At 61.1% G+C, this 18,422-nt stretch overlaps 2 protein-coding genes across 3 annotated transcripts in view; one reads left to right on the top strand and one right to left on the bottom strand.

The window, feature by feature from the left end:
• Positions 1–8,434, top strand: part of CUNH19orf44 (chromosome unknown C19orf44 homolog) — a 24,369-nt gene extending 15,935 nt beyond the window's left edge. The window contains exon 10 of the mRNA XM_045862772.3: positions 8,129–8,434. Within this exon, the coding sequence (XP_045718728.2) occupies positions 8,129–8,211 (83 nt within the window). The 3' untranslated portion in view covers positions 8,212–8,434. The remainder of the gene's footprint in view (positions 1–8,128) is intronic.
• Positions 83–18,422, bottom strand: CHERP (calcium homeostasis endoplasmic reticulum protein). Of its 2 annotated transcripts, none has more exons than XM_045862770.3 (17): positions 18,289–18,422; positions 17,806–17,979; positions 14,404–14,588; positions 13,240–13,377; positions 12,777–12,928; positions 11,088–11,232; positions 10,906–10,995; positions 9,345–9,579; positions 8,428–8,603; positions 6,142–6,577; positions 4,778–5,016; positions 3,741–3,874; positions 2,959–3,045; positions 2,453–2,596; positions 2,251–2,367; positions 1,664–1,758; positions 83–1,393 (listed from the first exon to the last, which is right to left on the bottom strand). In XM_045862770.3, exons 1-17 carry the CDS (start codon positions 18,311–18,313, stop codon positions 1,200–1,202), a joined length of 2,766 nt encoding a protein of 921 aa, XP_045718726.1. In that variant the 5' UTR covers positions 18,314–18,422; the 3' UTR covers positions 83–1,199. The 2 variants fall into 2 exon arrangements, with proteins under 2 accessions (XP_045718726.1, XP_045718727.1); XM_045862771.3 differs by having other exon boundaries at positions 11,088–11,199.

The following is an 18,422-nucleotide window of genomic DNA, read 5'->3' as shown; positions in this document are numbered from 1 at the left end:
ACAACTCAGACTCGCACACTGGGCACAGCCCCTCCTGACTCGGCCTGAGCGCGCTTCTAACTCAAACACACAGAGAAAAAGGTCTTTAAAAAAAGTTTTTATTTGAAGGCAAAACAGTAAAATCCACAAGAAATCGTTAACAGCACGTGTTTACGTTTTATCCTGAATCAGACACGTTTGAACAATTCACAGCTACAGGAAATCTAGAACAAAATCAAATTATTTTATCACATCAGGTTGAAAAATTGGGAGAGGACTCTGCGTTTATTTTATTGAAAAGAATTTTTCAAAAATGTTTCTGTACAAAGAGACGGCACCGCACGAGCTGCCCACAGACGCCAGGCGTGGCCGTCCCCACGCCGCCCCCCCCCCCCCGCCCGGCCGGGCCCCCCTCGCTGGCAGGGTGGGGTGGGCTCGCTCTCCCCACCCCAGAGCAGAGCGGGCCGTCCGCGTGAGCGCTGGTGTTGGGTTCCTCTAAGTGAGAAACACACGCAGAGACACTAAGAGTGCAGGCTCTCCGAGGGCGTCACTCTGTGACCTGAAGATGCCTCAGATCAGCTTCCTTAGAACCTTTGTTTCTGCAGGGACCGCGAGTGGCTAACGTTTGGGGACAAAATTTCAACTCAACTAAAGTAACTGAACTATGGGCCGTGAGCACGTCTTAGAGGAATCAGGTTTCAAATTCTCACCTGGATCCTCTGAGAGCAACATTCCCTTCTCTAAAACTAAACATCTGGAGTAAAAATGAAAGCCCTGTGTAACTCTGCCAATCAGAAAGGGTCTGATTTTCTGTTTGTAACCGGCGCCTGGCCCGGGGCCCGTCCTCCACACGCTCCTCCCAGCCTAGGTGGCAGCTCCGAGCGGACTGCGGGGAGGTACGAACAGCCGTGTCTTCAGGTGGCGGGAATTCGTATCCAGGGGTGGAGGGTCTCGGGTTTCTCACTTCTCCATCAAGGGAAGGAGGCTTGTGGCCGGGCGGCCAGGGCATCTCTGGGCGGGTTCTGGCTTCTACGGGAGAGCTGGTTTGCAGGCGGGGCCTGGGGCCCCCCACACTCTGGAGCACGGCCCTCTCCCTAGGCATGCTGTCGTCTTCCTTCTCTTCTGTCGCTCCCCAAGGATGGAGACTGACCACTGAGCTGTCCCTACCGTCTGTCACTGCCAGTAAGCCAGGAAGCCAACAGCTCCTGCCCGCGGAGCGCCTACTTGCACTCGTCCCTGGCCTTCATGCGGGCAATGAAGGAGTAGCTCTTGTTCCGGCGGTAGTTCTCGTAGGGGTCGTCCAGGGCCACGCCCACACCCTTGTACTGGTCCCACTTGTCCCGGACGTCCCCCCCCTTGATGGGGTCCTGGATCCCTTGCTCTTTCACGCCGAGGCCACCAGATCCACTCCAGCCTTAAGAAGAAAGGGGGGGAGGGCAGTTACAACCCACAGAAGTCGAAATTTGGCCCATTTATCCATGAACTTAAGCAAGACTTCATGTGCAGAGCTGAATGACATGCGCCCATGTGGTTTTACACACGTGAGGCGGCTGCAGTGAGAAAGAACGTGCAGCGAGAACTTGGCGGGTTTGCCCTTGCTAGTTCTGGCAGCGAGCCGGAACCTTCTCTGGCTCCCCAGCCCCAAAAGCCCAAAGTGGGTGGTGGTTCTTCCCAGGAACCTTACCCATTTTCACCAGCATCTGATGTCCTTTGTTCTCTTCCCCGAGCCTTGAATCAGGTATAGGAGGTGCTGAATTAGAACCCAGACCAGCCGAAGAACTAAAATTAAGACAGGTTACGTTTTTTAAAAAAGAGTCGATACATTTATTGGAATGAAAACTCTGAGAACATTACAGCGTGTGGCGGACGTGAACATTCACCAGCGTTAGAGGGGCACGCGGGGACACACACACATCCCGGCTCTCTAGCCGCCTTCTCCGTCATCTTCAGGTGCCAGGTAGGGGAGCTCCCTCCCCTGGGCCCTGCCCCACACTGAGCAGTAAGGGCAGGTCGCACGGAACCCCCGACCGGCTCAGAGACAGCCCGGCTGCTACCTCACGCTTTACGACATTACCATCAACAGGTAAGAGCGAGGTGTGAGACGAGGAGGCACCGCTATCACTGTGCTAGGACTCGGGGTCCCTGAGGGGCCACCTCAGCACGGGCCCCCGGGAGCGCATCTTCCAGCGACAGGTCTCCACACTGACAGCAAAGCGTCAGAGGGCTCCGGCGCGACCAGTGGTCACTGGACAGTTAAGACAGAAATCTTACGGCGGGGTGGGGCTCCTGGACCGCGACCGACGTCTCCTTCCTGGGGAGTAGGACTTGGAGCGCGAGCGGGAGCGGGAGCGGGAGCGGCTGCGGGACGAGCGGGAGCGGCTGCGGCTCCTGCGGGGAGGACAGAGCTGGCGGTGGGCGGCGGCCATGGGCGCCCCACAGGGGCCTCGGCGGGCGCGCGCGGCCCCCCGCCTACCTGGAGCGGGAGCGAGAATAGGAGCGCGAGCACGAGCGCGATCTGGACCTGGAGTACGAGCCCGATGACTTGGACGACCTCGAGTTGGAGCGGGAGGAAGAGCGCCCCCGGCTTTTGGATCTGCTCCGGGACCGTGAGGGGCCGCTGCAGAGAGAGGCCTGGTGAGCGGCAAGCCCCGAACTTTCCGGAAGACCCCAGGCGGGCGGGGCTGGGTGCAGACCTGCCCGGTCCCCTCAGAGGACCAGGCTCCCAGCGCGCGGTTGATCACGCACGACGGCAAAGCTCTCTTGGGCTGGCGTCTTAGGCGTTAACGGGGGCCCTGCAGGAAAACCCACCGCAGACGCGAGCAGAGACAGGACCGTCCTCCCTCTGGCCCGGTGGGGGAGGCAGGACAGCCCGGGCGTGGCTGGATGGCGGGTCCGTCAGGGCGTCTGACGGTGGCCCGGGCAGGGGCCCGCTCTGGCTGGGGACGCGGGCCCACCGTGCGCAGGAACCCACGTGCTCACCTGTTGCGCTTTTCCTGGCCCTTCCTCCGCCGCGCCCGCATTTTTGCTCGAAAGAACTCATAGAGGCCGTTCTGCTCCCAGCCTTCGCTGTAAGACAGGGGCGTTTCCTGTGTGACCCTGCCCGCCTCCCTCCTGCCGGGAACCCAGGTGCAGGTCAGCAGGAGTAAACCCCAGCGGACACGTGTCCGGGCGTGCAGCCCCCCTTCCCTCCCGCCCTCGCTCAGACGCCCAGCGGGGTCCGGCACCGTGCGGGGAAGGAGAGCGGCAGGGCGCACGCCTGGCTCCTGTGCCTTTTCCACATCGATGTTTCCTGGAATAGCTCACATGGCTCCTACGGCCTGTGATCTAACTAACTGGGGACAAGCAGCTCTGACTCCTAGATGGACAGGCCTGTGAGCCAGCACTGGGCAGGAGGCGGTTCTAGCCGGACTGGTGACGAGTCCGCTGGAGGATGTCCTGAGGGGGCTCGTGACAAAGCCTGGGTGGGGCATGCGGCTGCCAGCTTCTGAAACACACCATGCCGGAGACGGCAACTTGCCCCAACGTGTCCCCACCAGAGAGACCCTCCACTGAGAGCCGCCGTATGTGGGACACACGTTACCCACGGCCAGGGGAGCGACGGGCCGAACTCGGCCTGGCTTTACAGGCCGCCCCCTTCCTCACCTGGGCCTCCCACCACCCCGGGTCCCCGGGCAGAAGGCACCTGTAGGCATGAAGCAAACTCGGGGGGAGGTCAGGCCAGGAGAGGGGACAGAGGGCCGCCCCCCCTCCAAGTGCCGTACCTGTTCCTGGGCCTGTCGTGGGAGGGGGGGCTGTAAAAGGCCTCCACGGCCGCCAGCAGCCTCTCGCTGGGCGGCATGGGGGGCGGGAGGCGGATGTCTTTTGGGTCCAAAGGCTTGTACTCGTGGTCTTCCAGCTGCAGTGGGGAACATAGCTGTCAGCCCCCCCCCGCCAGAGCCGCCCTCAGGCCCACCCGGGGTGCTGCGGCGACCGAGGAGCAGGGCCGGGGGCACACAGGGTTACCCCATGCCCATGATCTGACGCCTAAGTGAGGCGGCAGAGGACTTCCTTGGGGCCAATAAAGGCCTCTCCAGAAAACACATGAGACACAGCCTCCAAGCTGAGGTGACGGAAAGACCCCTCGGTTTCCTCAGACACGACACGGGTCCCAGATGCCGCCACCCGCACACTCTGCCCCGTGCTCCCGAGTCCTACCCCGGGACCCCCACGCAGGGAATCCGCTCGCCAGAAGCCAGCTCAGCTCGCCCTGCTGCCCCAGCGTGGCCCTCCTCAACCTCCGGTCTGATGGCGGCTCCTCCCTCAGGTCTCCGGAGCTGCTCCCGATCGGCCTCGCCGCCCTCGCCGCCCTCGCCGCCCCCCGGCGCTGCCCCTCCCGTGGCCCCCGCAGGCCCAGCTCAGAGGCCGCCCCCTTCTCTGAGAAAGCCCTCCACTGTCGGCCCTGGACACGGTAGCTTCCCAGGGCCAGGACCAAGAGGGACCCGCACCTCGCACCCGGCCCGGCCCACTCACGGCCACAAGGCGTGCAGCCCACCGGGAGGGACGTGCGGAGCAAGCGGAAGGGACACAGGCCTTGCTCATTTTGCCTCAGGAATTCAAGATGAGGAAGAGGCACCGGCTCAGACGCGTTCCCACTGACTAGTCACGTTCGCTGGGCGTAGCAACAAGCGGGAAGGGGACCTGGGAAGCAGCGTCTGTCCCCTGCCGGAAACGGGCGCCACGCACGAACTTCTCCCGGGGAGGCCGAGGAACCGGCACGAGTGTGTGCTACAAAGCTGGGTGCTTGCCGTGGCGACGTTACCTTCACGAGGGGGGCCATGAGCCCCGCGGGCAGATCGAAGTAGGGCACGTTGGGCACCAGGCTAGGGTCGTCGTGGTTGATGTGGGGAGGGCCCTGTCGCCGCATGTGGGGGGGCTGCCCATTGAAGCCATGGGGAGGAGGGCCGAAGTCGGGGTGCTGGGGCCCACCCCAGGGTGGGTGCTCGTTGATCCCAGGATGAGGCATGCGGTGGCCAGGGTGGTGGTGAGGGGGTCCCATCTCTGCAAAACAGAAACTCCTCTCAGGCCTACCGGGCAGTCATGCGCTGGGTGGTGCCCATGGCGCAGTCGAGATGTGCAAGGGGACGAGTGCCCGGGCAGGGGGCTTCGATGAGGGGGCCCACACCTGCCTCTGGGCAGTGCTGTCCAGCACTCCTCTCCCGCTGCTGCTCGCCGCCTGGGGTGATGTAGCCAGGTGGGGAGGGGCCGGGCCTGGGCGGACCTGTCGCGCACCCACAACACGACCCAAGGTGGAAGGAGGAACAAGGGAAATCACAAAATCTTTAAGTAGCAACGTTACGGGCTGAATCGGTATCGCCGTATTTGGAGAAAGGGCATTTTAAAAAGGTGATTTGCTTGAGGTGAGATCCCGCAGGTGGGCCCCGATCCGACGTAACTGGCATCCTGCTAAGGGGCACGGGAAACCGATGCGCCCAGAGGGAGGAGGATGTGAAGATGGGGAGAAGACCCCATGGTCTCAGATTCCCAGCCCCCAGAGCTGGGGGGAAGCCGCCCGCTGGGCGCTTTGTTACCACAGCCCCGGGAAGCGCACACCGGCCATATGTGTGCTCAGTGGTCTCGGCTCAATTTGTAGCCGAGAACGGAGTTTAAAGTAAAAATAGAAGCAGCAAGAGAGTAGAAACGAATTTTTCTTGAAAAAAGAAAAATCAAAAAGTCTAGAGATCCTTCAAAGAAAAGCAATGAAAAAAGCTGGTGAAAACAGCGAGACAGGGAATGGGGAAGGGCCCCGCAGGTGCCGTGGGTCCTGAACCCCCTGCCCTGCCCGCCCGTCCGCTGCAGGGCTTGCGAGCGACTCCCCTTCCGGAGGGCCCTTATCCTTCCCCCTCCCCGGGTGTGTGGGCAGCGGGAACAGGACGTCACCTCTACGGCCACCCAGTGTGCGCCACGTGCCTGCACCCAGGCTGCCCGTCTGTCTCCCCACTTTCCCCAGGGCCTGGACGGGGCTTCTACACCATCCCAGGACCTCCCCGCCCCACCCCATCCCTGGCTTGTCACCCTGGCTCAGGGGACCTCCCAGGTCCCGCAGCGATGACGTGAAGCAGCACCACCCGGGGAACAAGGGGCAGGACGGGGGCCGGTCCCCGCGGAGGGCACCCTGGCACTCACCAGCAGGGAAGTCCCCCTGGGGGTAGTCGAAGCGGTGAGGGTAGGGTGGCCGCTCAAAGGGGTGCCGCGGGGGGAAGTCGTCCTGCATGAAGCGGGGCGGGAAGCGGTTGAAGTTGTGGGGGTGCGGCGGCTGGTTGAACTGTGGGTGCTGCTGGTGCGGCGGGAAGGGGCCCCGGAAGTGCGGCGGCCGCTGCATGCGGAAGGGCGGCTCACGCTGGCCCCCGCCCCATGGCGGCTGCTCGTGCTGGCTGTTCCAGGGGCCCTCGAACTGGCTGTTCCAGTTGGGGTCGGGCTGGCTGTTCCAGGGCGCGTCGCGCTGGCCGTTCCAGCCGGGGTCCCCGCGCTGTTCGCCCCACATGCCCTCGTGGCTGTTATTCCAGGGCGGACAGTGGGGCGGCCCGCCCTGATGGTGCGGGTAGGGCGGCTGCTCGGGAGGCTGCAAGGCAAGGGGTGGACGTGAGCCCCTCCCGAGGCCTGGCCGACCGCCGGCCACATATCCGCGGCGTGGCTCTCCAACCGCGGAGGCGACCCGGCCCCGGCCCCGGTGCTGCCTCCTTCGCTCTGCCTTGCAGCGGGGGCTGGGGTGCCTGGGCTCAGACACCGAGGGTTTCCTGTGCCCGCACCCGAGCTGGGCAGGCCCCCAGCACCAGGGATTCCAACACTCCCAGCTCAGCTGCCTGATCCGGAAGCTGCCAGGCGCACTCCGATTCCCGCGCCCCTGGGTAGCCGGTGCAGAGGTGCATCCCCCACGGCTTGCGGAGTGCAGGGAGGAGCTGGGCCCCAGGGACCCACACGACAGCCCCTTCCCTGTCATGTTCCCCCATGCCCTGTGTGGTCTTCTGGGTCACCTCCCATATTGACTACTTGCTCTCAAATCCTGTTGCAGGAAATGTCTTTCTGTGGGTGGGAGAGAACATAAGCTCTGGATCTCAGCTGCTGCTGTGAGACTTAAAACTGGGATTTTAACCCCAAACTCAGGGCCAGGGTGGGATATGCCTAGGAGTGGATGACCAGGGGGCCCATCTTCAGGGTCACAGCTGGTTGGCCCTGCGGAATGCCCACACAGAGGCGGGCCTGGGCCACACCACACCCTCAGGTCTTTCAAGAAGTCAGAAAGCCAGATTCTAAATATGGGAATTACTTTGGAGTGCCTGGGTGGCTCAGTTGGTTAGGCATCTGACTCTTAATCTCAGCTCAGATCATGATCTTGGGGCCGCTGAGTTCAAGCCCTGCACTGGGCTCCACGCTAGGTGTGGAGCCTACCAAAAATCTAATCAAATCAAATCAATGTCAATATTTTAAAAACGTTACTTCAAAATGTGTAAGATCCCACGTGGGCAGGCCAGGCCAAGAGTACCTCTGCCCCAGGGCAGACCCTCAGCAAGGGGACCCTTGTCATCATGAGCCCATCCCACAAGCCCCCAGAAAGAAGGCTGACCTTGGAGACACCTACACAAGGGGTATGAGAACTGTTCCCTCATCAGATGGCGCCCATAAAATGCCTGATACCACATGGCTCACAACTGGCATTCATAGGTGGGAGCTGATTTTACGGGGATACCCAATCTTTGGTGAAATTAAGTAATCTCTTCTCCCGAAGCTCAGGTTTGGGGCGGGGAGGGGTACAATAGGCAACTCAAAGCCATAAGCCCCACTTGTCAGTCCAGAGCAGTCTCCCTCCCGTCCTCCCCAGTCACCTGGCAGGGCCACAACCACTAGACCCCGTCAAGGGGAAGGTGGACGTCCAGGAAAGGCCTGGGCTGTGCCCAAAGGCTCCACTGGATCAGATCCAGTGGCCAGAGAGCAAGTGGATGCTTCCAGTGTTTCCCAGTCATGCTAAGCTGGATGAGATGACCCCTGCCCTGGCCTAGAAGTTTCTGACCCCAAAGAACCAGAGAGAGTGACCAGCATCTCTGCCCCAGAAAGCACCGCCGGCCCTACATGTCCGACCTTCCCTTTCCTCATGCAAGCACAATGTTTTTTCCAGGGAGACAAATGTTGGCCCCGTGCTGGCTGAACCAGTTAGAAAGTGGACGGAAACCGCTCACCTTGCTGTATTTGACCATTTGAAATTGCCCAGCCCTCACAGGAACACAGGAACCAATGTTCCTAAGAGGTCCAGGTGGTCAGCACCGGTCGGGTGTGAAGCCCTGACTGTCCTGGCCTGCCCCCACCTGCCCAGCCCGGGCCCCGCTGCAGAAATCTCCGTTTCCCCAGCAAGCCACTACCAGCCCGCTGACCCACACAGGAGAGGGTCCACCCGCCCCCACAAGTCTGGGAAAATACCTGCTGCTGGCCCCAAGGAGCAACGGGATGAGGCTGGTCAAACCACGGGGGCTTGTTGGGTGGGATCTGATCGTGGGGCCCAGGGCCCCGGGGACCGCCAGACGCAGGATCCTGGACTCCTCCCGAGCCGTCATACTCAGAGGAGCCGGGCATCTGGATGGGAGGCTTGCTGTCATCTAGAACCAAGCAAGAGGGTGGTTAGCGGAGGCAATGGTCAGCGAGCACCGCCTGAAACCATGTTCAACAACCATCCAGGACCAACCCAGGCTGGGCCTTTACGTCTCGGGAAATCCTTGCTGCGTGAGCCCACCCGAAATTGATGGCCTCCAGGAGGGCGGCGAGCCACGGGGAGGCTGACCTCACACGGGGCACGCCCCCTTCTTTGAAACCTTAACTTACTCTGTACCTATTCTAGCTTGCTCAAAAATTTTCATTACTCAATTTTATTAAAAACCCTTTCTGCGTCTACTTGAAAGATCATTCTTTCCCACCTCATTTGTCTTGTGAGACTTCTAAGTGCTAAACCATCCTTGCACATTCCTGGGGCAAATCCTCTCTCATCATGGTGTATCTTTTTTAATGCTTTGCTAGATTTCAGGTGTGAAGTATTTCTGCATCTTTGTTCAAAAGGGATGCTGCCTGATATCCATACTTCCTTTTTTTTGTCCATCTGGTCTAAAGTTAGCCTGGTCTCGAAAGCTGATTTGGGCAGCTTTTTCTCTGTGTTCTCTGGGATGGTTGTACAGGAAAGGAATCCCCTGAGCTGTAAGGTTTGGTGGCATTTGCCTATGAAATCCTTGGGCCTAATGTTTGGGAACAGGTTAGAATCGGCCCTAGAACCGGACCCACAGAACCAGAGCCCTTGTTTGGGGGGAGAAGGCTGCTTTCTTGGGGCGGCCCCCCAGGGAGCCCCGTACCAGGCTGGGTGGTTGGCGGGATGGCAGGAGCGGGCGTGGGGGCCGGCGGTGGGGCAGGTGGCGGCGGGGTGGCCTTGACCTCGGCCTCCATTTGTGGCATCTGAATTTGCTGCTGCTGCTGCTGGGCCAGGCTGTTGACGAACTCCTCGTGCTGCGTCTTCAGGGTCTGGATCTGCTGCTGGAAGGCGAGCTGCACCGGCTGGACCACCGAGGAGTACTCGTTGATGAGTGTCGCCTGGCAGGGAGAGCGGAGAGCGGCCGGCACTCGGATGGACTCTTCGGGGCCTGCTGCCGAGTCCCACCCCTTCTGGAGCCACTCGGGGAACAAGCCCTGGAAAGCCCGGGGAGCTCGGAGCAGTAGTCTAGACAAGCACAGAGCATCTCACTCCAGCCCAAAGCCGGTCACGAGGATGCTAGATTCAGCGAGGTTTGGGAGTCCCTGCTAATGGGAAGGCGCGACGACAGCCACACCCTGTCCTATCACACGACCGTTACAGACACGACCCGGACAAGCGTTCCAGGCTGCCGTCACGGGCCGTGCCGCTCACTCGCCACCTGGCTTTGAGCAAGTCCCAACCTCGCTGAGCCTCGGTTTCCTCAGCTGTAAAATAGAACAGTAACAGGACCCCCCTCCAAGAATTTTGGAGGAGAACTCAGTGAGGTAACGAGAAGGGACCAGGGCAGCTGAGTAAACATGAGTGACGGTCACCAACTCAGGAAGGACAAAGCAGTTCACACCACTGTGATAGACTGCAATAAGTCTACTGCTTTATTTAACAACAAAAAAGGGGGGGAAAATTTTAAAAGCATAACACGCATGTTCCTCGCTGGCCTGAGTATGAAAGCTTCTCCCCTGTGGGGAGGGGGGTGTTCCAGACCATCACAGAGAAACGGTCAACACAGCTTCCAACATTCAGCCAGATCCTTGCAGAAAAAAACGACCGCTCTCAGCCTGAGAAAAGGGGGCATGAGCTCTACTTTTTCTTCTAGCAGCTGCGGATGGGGCCACGATGCCGGCACCACAGCAGAAGTGACCAAGGAGACCTGGCCGGCCCCCCACCCCCGTCCTCTGAGCAGATGCCTCCCTGGAGAGAAGGCAGACGTGCACACGGGGAACGCTGCCTATGCACAACGTGACCGCGGCAGTCTAGACAACACCGAGGCTTGCTTACGCTTCCGTCGTGCAGAAGCCAGCCCGGAGGACCAGAGCCGACAGGCCAGAGACACCGCCAGTAGCTGTGCCTGGGCAGGGCAAGCTGGCCACAGGGGCGCCAGGAAATGCAGTCCGGCGGGCTCACCTGGGAAGGGCTCACTGGTCACGGTGGATGGGACAGGAGCCCCCAGAGGCTGCTGCTCACCACCAGTCCAGACACAGGTGGGAGCCTGTCTGGAAAATGCTACCTGGCCTCTGAGCTCACCAGCCCACCAGCCGTTCCCAGCCCCTCAGGCGGGGGCTGCAGGCCACCTGACTTCCGGGAACGTGCTGTGGTGGTGGCCGCCACTCCCTCTGCAGATAGCCACCCCGGTCCCAGGGCGCCGTGCGGGTGGGGAGGGCACCCACCTGGTACTGGCCGAGCCCCAGAGCCGGGCTCTGTAGCTGCTGGATGATGGAGTCGTCAAAATAGCCGTTCTTCTCCCAGAGCTGCAGGAGCTGGGTGTGGGGCAGGAGGGGGAGGCCGCGTCAGCAGGAAAACCAGCGTGCCCCGTCCCCCCCGCCTTCCCTCTCCCGGCTGCCCCACGTACCCGGGCTATCTTTTGCTGCTTGTCCTCCTCCACGGCCAAGAAGCTGGTGCAGTAGATGGGCACCACGACTTTCTGCAGGGCGGCCAGCAGCTCCCTGGCCTGCTTGCGCTGGCTGTGAGGGAGAGACCTTCCGCGCGTCAGGGCCCTGGGGCGGGACCCGGCCACGCGCCCGTTACCACTGCGGCTCCAGCCACAGCACCCTCTGCCTTCTCGGGACGCGGGCTGGGCTCCCTACAAGACCTGTGCTGGCGCCTGGGCCCAAGGGACAGGCCGACAGCAGTGGGAGGAGGCAAAGAGCAGCCTGGGGACCTTCAGAGCAAGGGCTATCACCCTGGTCTCATCAGAAAAATAAGCCTTCCCTCCCGGGGTGGCGCAAGGCCGCCCGGACCCACGGACCCGAGGCCTGTAGGAGCCCCAGCTGTCCACGTGGCCTCCCTCAGCCCTGTCACCCCTTGTGCACAAGACCTCGGCTTCAGCCCCGCTTTCGGGAGGCAGAGGGAGCGTGCGGGCATGCCAGGCAGCCTGCCCTCCCATCCTCCCGGGGGCGCTGCAGAGGCCCCTGGGGCTGTGCCGTAAGGCGACAGAGGCCGATGGCACGCATGTGGCCTCCTGGAGGAGGATGCGGGGTCGGAGGCGAGCAACCAGAAGCCCTCCCAGCACCAAGCTCACCAAGGGTGCTCAGAGCCAGCAGTGAGTGCGGGGCTGGGACGCCGGGACAGGGAGGGGAGGGGAACAGGGTGAGCGGCACGCGGCTTCTGGCAGAGCACAGCTCAAGAGCGGCATGGCTGGACAACTGCCAGCAACGGGCCATGGCCCTGCATAGCTGCCCTGGTCAGCAGAGCGGCTGGTGGAAGCAGGAGAGCCAAGAAGGTTCTGAGCAGCTGCTGACCTCCCAACAGCAGAGAAATAGAGGGACAAGGCAGGGAGTGGCCAGTGTGGCACAGGAAACGGGGAGCAGAGGGGTGGGGACCCGGGCTGTGCACAGGCACAGCAGGAGATGGAGCAAGATGGGGGAAGGGTGGGGGAGAGGCAGAGTCCGTTTCTGCTGCTCTCACGGGAGCCGTCCCCTTTGGCCAGGCCAAGCTCAAAGCCAAACTTGACAGCCAGTCCGGACGGCTGAGCGCCAGCCTCGCGAGCAACGTGCGCTTCCGCCGGTCCCCTCCCCAGGCCTGCTCTGGCCCAGGTGTCTGGGTTTGTTAAGTGAACCTCTATCATAAGGGACCAGACGCGGCACAGGAGCAAACACCAGCCTGGCCTTGGGAGGGCTGGGGGGAGGGGGGCGGGGGGCTGGTCTTAGCGGGGTGGCACAGAGGGTAGCAGAGAGGACCCCACGGGGGGGACCCTGCAGCAGAGTCAGGTGACAGGGCGGCGTCTGTGCGTAGATCACGCGAAGAGAAGCTGGCACTGGATACAAACGGATGCGGAAAGACACCCAGAGGCTGCCCCAAGGAGAGTGAGGAGGGGACAGTGGCCCAGGTGAAGTGAAGGGTCCAGGGCAGAGGCCAAGATGTATTGGGGTGGGCTGTCCTCCCGACGGAGAGCTCCTGGCTCAGACCAACCCTCCTCTAGGGTCTTTGGACAAGTGGCCCCCACAGTCCCAGGACAGGCCAGGCTACTGAGCACAGCACGGCAGCCCAGTAGTGGGCCAGAAAGAGCGAGAGGAAAGGCGGGCTCTGGCGGGGCCCTCACCAGTGGTGCAGGACATCGTTGATCAGGTAGATGAGGTGCAGCCGCAGCTCGAAGTGCGCCCCGTCGGCTGTGATGCGGTTCCGGAGGTGGCCCGCCATCAGCTCACAGTGCGGGGGAGACTTGGCGTTGCTGAACATCCAGTTCTTCCCGGCCTGCAACAGCCAGGCTGACGGTGAGCTGGAGCGTGTGCAGGCGCCCGGAGGGTGAGGGCACACCCCGAGGGCGTGGCGTCCCAGGGCTCAGGGGCACACCGAGGCTGCCGCCTGCCTCCTGGCTCCGTCTCGGCCCCGCGAGCAGCATACCTCGCCCACGTGCTGTCCTGCCCACGGTGCTCACAAGGGAAGGGGAGGGCCAGACGGGCTCCCCTAGAGCAGTCCCAGCCTGCAGCGGGCTCCCCCCCTCAACAGGAGCACCAAGTTCTGAGAGCACCCCCGCCCCCCCCCCAGCCCCCACCTCCCCTCACCGAGATGGCATCTTTGGTACATGTGTCGATGATGGGTTGCAACAGGTTGTCAAACTCATTCATGTCCAACTGGGTCTCCTCCAGGAGCTTCTGCATCTGCTGCTCTACGGCGTGGGCCACAGCCGCGGTCACCTGCTCCTGGGAGGCCGAGCAGGATGGAGACTGCGTGAGGAGGGACCTCAGCCCAGGACTAGCCTGGTCCATCTGTGCCCTGCCTCCCAGCACCAGGAGGTCACACTCAAAGCCTGACACGGGTATCTGGGACAGTCACGGTCACGGCCATGGACACGGCAAGCAGAGGATAAAGCAAGACAGGACACAGCAGGAAATGACGTCTGCCCCGAGGTGACGGATAGAAAAACGAACACCCAGAAGAACGAGGAACCTCAGCAAATCAATTCAACAAAAACAAAAAAAACCGAGGGACAGGTGTGGACAGACAACATCACTGAGAGGACATCCAGACTGTCGCCAGTCAAGGAAAAGGAGAGCCACCGCACTAGCCATCAGGGACACGAGGCCCCGCACTAGATCCACGCACTGGGAAGTGGCCGTCGGGCCTCCCGGTCCCCCATGAGCTCTGTGTGGAAACAGAGGGGGAAACGGACAGGGAGCTTTCTAGAATGTTTTTGGCAAAATCACGGTAATTTTACATCTGTATCCAGTAATAAAAGCGCAGCTAGTATTTCAGAGATCTTATTTTTTACTGTTTTGTTTTTCTGGCAATTCATCCTGTTGCACTCGGCCAAAAACTCAGACGATGACAAACCAGGACAAAAGGGTCCTTCCGCACGACAGCCTGGGGCAACCTAGCGAGGAGCCGGAGCCAAGGGCACCAGAGGCCACCTGGACTTCACTGTTACAGTTTCCAACGTGCGCCAACCCCCCAACCTTGGGTGTCCATCCCCGCACAAAGGGTGTTGTGCATCAAAGAGCTTGTGGCGTGATTTCACCCACAAGAAGCAGCAACCCGTGCCCAGCATCAGGGGTCGAGCTGAACACACCACACGTGGCGGCAGCCCCGTCGTCCTGCTGACGAGTGGTGAGGAACTCTTCTGATGTACGAGGCAGGCGCAGGCTGAGCTCCAGGTAGCCAGCTCAGGACCCGGAGGGGAAGCGGGAGGGGAAGCGGGAGGGCAAGCGGGGAAGAGGAGCGGGCCGTACCTGTCTAAGGGCTAACAGGTGCTGCTCCTGCTGCTGCAGGTTCCACTGGCTCTGCTGGATGAGCTCGTCCATGGATGGGGCTCCCTGGGCCGGTGGGATGGGCGCAGCCGGGGCCAGCGGGGGCTGCGGCAGGGGAGGCAGCGCCGCGGCCGGCTCCAGCTCCGGGGCCTGCTGCTTGCAGATGACTGGCGGGAGAGGAGGAAAGGCGGCCCCCATGAGGAGGTGGCCCCTCGGCTGCTGCTCAGGCAGCCCCAAGCCAGAAACTGCCCCTGCCGATCCTCGCCACCCACAAGAGGACCCCGGTGCCGCACTGCAGCCCCCTCGCTCTGCACCCGGCCCCCCACTCACAGGGCCCGAGCCCTGGACCCTTTCCGGTGGGACGTCACCTTGCCCCTCTCCCGCCCACCATCTGGCCTGGCCCAGCGGCCTTCCAGCTGAGACCAAGCCCATCCCCCTCCACCCCTCACCCAGGCCGGAGCCTCGGCTGAACCCAGACCACGGCCACTGGCGGACAAACGGCCCTCCCCAAGGGTGTCTCTCGTGTCCCGTCCCCGCCACCTCCTCAGCAGCTTCTGTCTGTAAAAACTCTCCCTTTGCCCCCCGGCCCTCTGGCAACGGTCTTATAGCTGAGACTCATCTTCAATCCTTCAGCTCCCGTTTAGGTCGGCCCATGGCCGTCTGGCTGTGCATCCCCACCCCGGGCCACTGTGGACATCCTTCCTCAGCCCCGTGGCCCCGTCTCAGGTCCTTGTCTCACGTGGCCTGTGTGGCCACCCCCAGGCCCCTTTGTCTTCCTCTGCCGGACCCCTGAATGCGGGGATGCCTGGTCTGCCCTCTCCCCTGGGCCAGCCATAGGGCAGTGGGACACAGGAGCTGCGAGGCGGCAATTACTGTGTGCGAGCCACGCTCCTTCCTCTACCGTCTCCTGGAGTCCTCGCGCGATGGATCTGATCACGGACCAGACAGCCCACTGACCTTCCAAAGGCACAGCACACAGGCCCGCGTGTCCTCTCGCCACGTGCTCCCCTCCCCACGGCCCCTCCCGGCCCCCGTGGCTGGCACGGCTATGCCCACACCCGGAGCCCAGAAGGTCCGGGCACTTCTTTCTCCCTTGCACCTCGCACTAACAAGCCACCCCGTGTAGTGAAGTCAGGCTCCTAGATGACACTCCAGCCTGTGTCCCTGCCGTCCCTGCCGTGACTCTGCTGTCACCTGCATCACCCTTGGAACTGATCTCCCTGCGTCGGGTCCCGCCCCTGTACTTCTCAACAGCATGGCCGGAAGCTCCTGTTTCAGGTGCGGTCTGAGGGCTGGCCCTGGGCAAAACCCGGACCAGTCAAGTATAGACGGGCCAAGGGATCCTTCTGGCACCTTTATAGCAACTCGATGTTTCACAGATCACGTTTTATTGTATTTTGCAAAAGTGTACTTTCCACAACAGGTTGGAAGTTCTACAAAACGAAAAATAAAAGCTAGTCCTTCACTGGACTTTGCAAAGCGCCACTCTAGAAAAGCCTCGGGGCTCACTCTTCTCAAACTACCCAGGTGCAGCGCCAGCTACAGTGGCTAAGCCCGCTCCACGACCCAGTCCTGAAATCCTCCAGGGCCGCCCCAAAGCTTCCGGGAGAACTCCTAAGTCCAGCCAGCCCTCCCTCCTCTGCACCCTGGCCTCTGTCCACTCCAAGCATCCCCCTTTCTCTGGGCTTTAGCCACTCTGAGCTATTGCCCCCCACTCCCAGCCCAAGGCTCTTTCCCCGGCCTGAACACTTTTCTCTTCTTTGTTTCCATCTGGCTAATTCGGACACATTCTTTAATCTCAGCTGAAACGTTGTTGCCTGCAGAAGGCATTTCCTGAACCCCCATCTCTCCCTGCTAGAAGCACCGTATCCTTCCCCCCATTACAGTACCAAGTCCTAAGTGGCGTCTGATTTCTGACCCTCCAAGGAGGGAGTGGGCTCCCCTTGCAGGGAAAACAGCGTCTTACCTCACGGTCACGCGAGCCAAAGTCGTCCTCTGCCGGGTTATGCCACCCTCATCAATATCCGACTGATGCCCCAGTTAATGAATTCTACCCCTTAACCCCACTTGCCCCCATGCCCACTCCCTCCTACTCAACCTGCTGACCTAATTCAGACCTTACCATCAACGGCCCTGTTCATTCACCTGCAGACCTCCCCGGTCTGCAGCCTCCACTCACGCCCCCTCCAGCCTGTCCTCTACACTGGCCACACAAACCTGACCCACCTCTCCCTTTTTCAAACTCTCCTGTGGCTCTCCACCGCCTATAGCGGCAGTTTCCAAAGTGATGTGCTGGGGCTAAGGAATGGTTGCCCCAAAAACACTCAAGTGCATACAACAATTTGCCTACAATTTTAGGCAAATCTCCCCCACCCCCACCTCAAACCTAACTGGGCACCAGACGAAACCCTAGACTGTGGGAGAAAACCCGAACTTTCCCCCTGGCATTTACCACTCCAGATCAAACCCTTCCCCCCTCTACACACGTCCTATGCTCCAGCCATGCTGGGCCTCTCATGATTTCTCTTACCGCTCCCTAAACACATTGTATTCATTTAAACCACAGCACTTTTGCTGTTTCTCACAAACTTTTTATTGAACACCTACTAAGTCCCATGTCGTAGGGCACAACAATGACCCAAACAAGGTCTGGTTGGCCTCAGGGAGCTTGTAGTCTAGGAAAGATTCACCTTTCAATGCCCATCTACTTGGCAGCCCCCTGCTCATTCATTCAAACACTCTATCTAGAAATGTGGTATGGAACAAGACAGATGTGGGCTCTGCCCTCAGGGACCCACCACCTGGTGACTACTTATCTATTATTCAAAGGCCAGCTGTGATTCTTAAACCCACCTTAAACTCTTTGAGGGCAGGGCTGGCATCCTGATACCCAACCCGGTGAACATCGATAAACATCTGACAAAAACTAAAACCCAAAGAACAAGTCTTTTGGGTCCGGACTGCAAACACCTGAAATGCACAAAAATCTTGCTAGACCATCTACACAGAGAGCTCACAATGGGTGCTGGACAGTGCCTGCCAGGAGGGTCCCGGTCCAGCTTCTCTCACTTCCACCCTAGAAAACACCGAAACAGCCACTCTGCTTCTGCTGACCTAAGTCATCACATCTGCAAAAACGATAGAGAAATCCCTGATCCGGAGCCCAGGAGAAGGATCGATAACCTCATTCTCCATTACACTCGGGCCCAGCAGCCGCTAGGTGCAGGGCCCTGGGAACAGCGGAAGGCATCAAGAAGGCCCAGCTGCCCCATTTTCAGAGACAGAGCATGCGGCCCACAAGAAGGCGGTTTGTGGCAGAGCCCGAACTGGAGTCGGAGAAAGGAATCGCTCGAAGGGACGGCCTGAGAGCTGGAGAGAACTCACGCTGCTGCTGCTCCAGCGCCAGCTTGCACTTATAGTAACTGTAGAACTCGCCTCCGAACAGAAACGAGAATTTCGGGTTGTCCTTTTGCTTCTCCATCGTCATCTTCTCAAACTCGGGCCCGTTGCGAGCCACGAACTGGGCCAGCTTGTCGATGACATTTCGAAGTTCCTGGTCTGGAGGACGGAGAAAAGGCCACGCGGGGCGTCAGCGAGGACCGCCCAAATCCGGGGGCCCTGGTGTCCCAGCCCCCGTCCGCCGGGCCGGGGTCCCTAGGGTTGGGCTCCACAGAGGCCGCCCTTGTACGGGTCCCGATAGGGGCCACACGCGCGCCGGGGATGCGGGGACCCGCGGAAGAGGCCGCAGGCGAACCCGGGAGGCCGAGCCCCGCCACCTCCTAGGCCCGGAAACCCCGGAAGGCGGGGAGGGCCAAGAAGGGATTCCAGGGAGAGAGGGACGGTCCCCGAGCCCAGGCTGGGCCTCACCGTCGGGCGGCAGAGGCATCTCCATGGCTCCGGCCGCAGGGAACGTCCTCCGGCGCCTCACGATCGCCCACCAGCCCCGTCTGCGGAAGCCGGCCGGAAGTGGCGCGAGGGAGCCGTTTACGGCTGGCCTCGCG

Source organism: Mirounga angustirostris, unplaced genomic scaffold, assembly GCF_029215605.1.
Source record: "Mirounga angustirostris isolate CCGP_5_RB_7025 unplaced genomic scaffold, mMirAng1.0.hap1 SCAF_1, whole genome shotgun sequence".
Taxonomy (NCBI): Eukaryota; Metazoa; Chordata; class Mammalia; order Carnivora; family Phocidae; genus Mirounga; species Mirounga angustirostris.
Note: the sequence above shows the minus strand (reverse complement) of the source record. Positions and strands in the feature narration are given on the sequence as shown.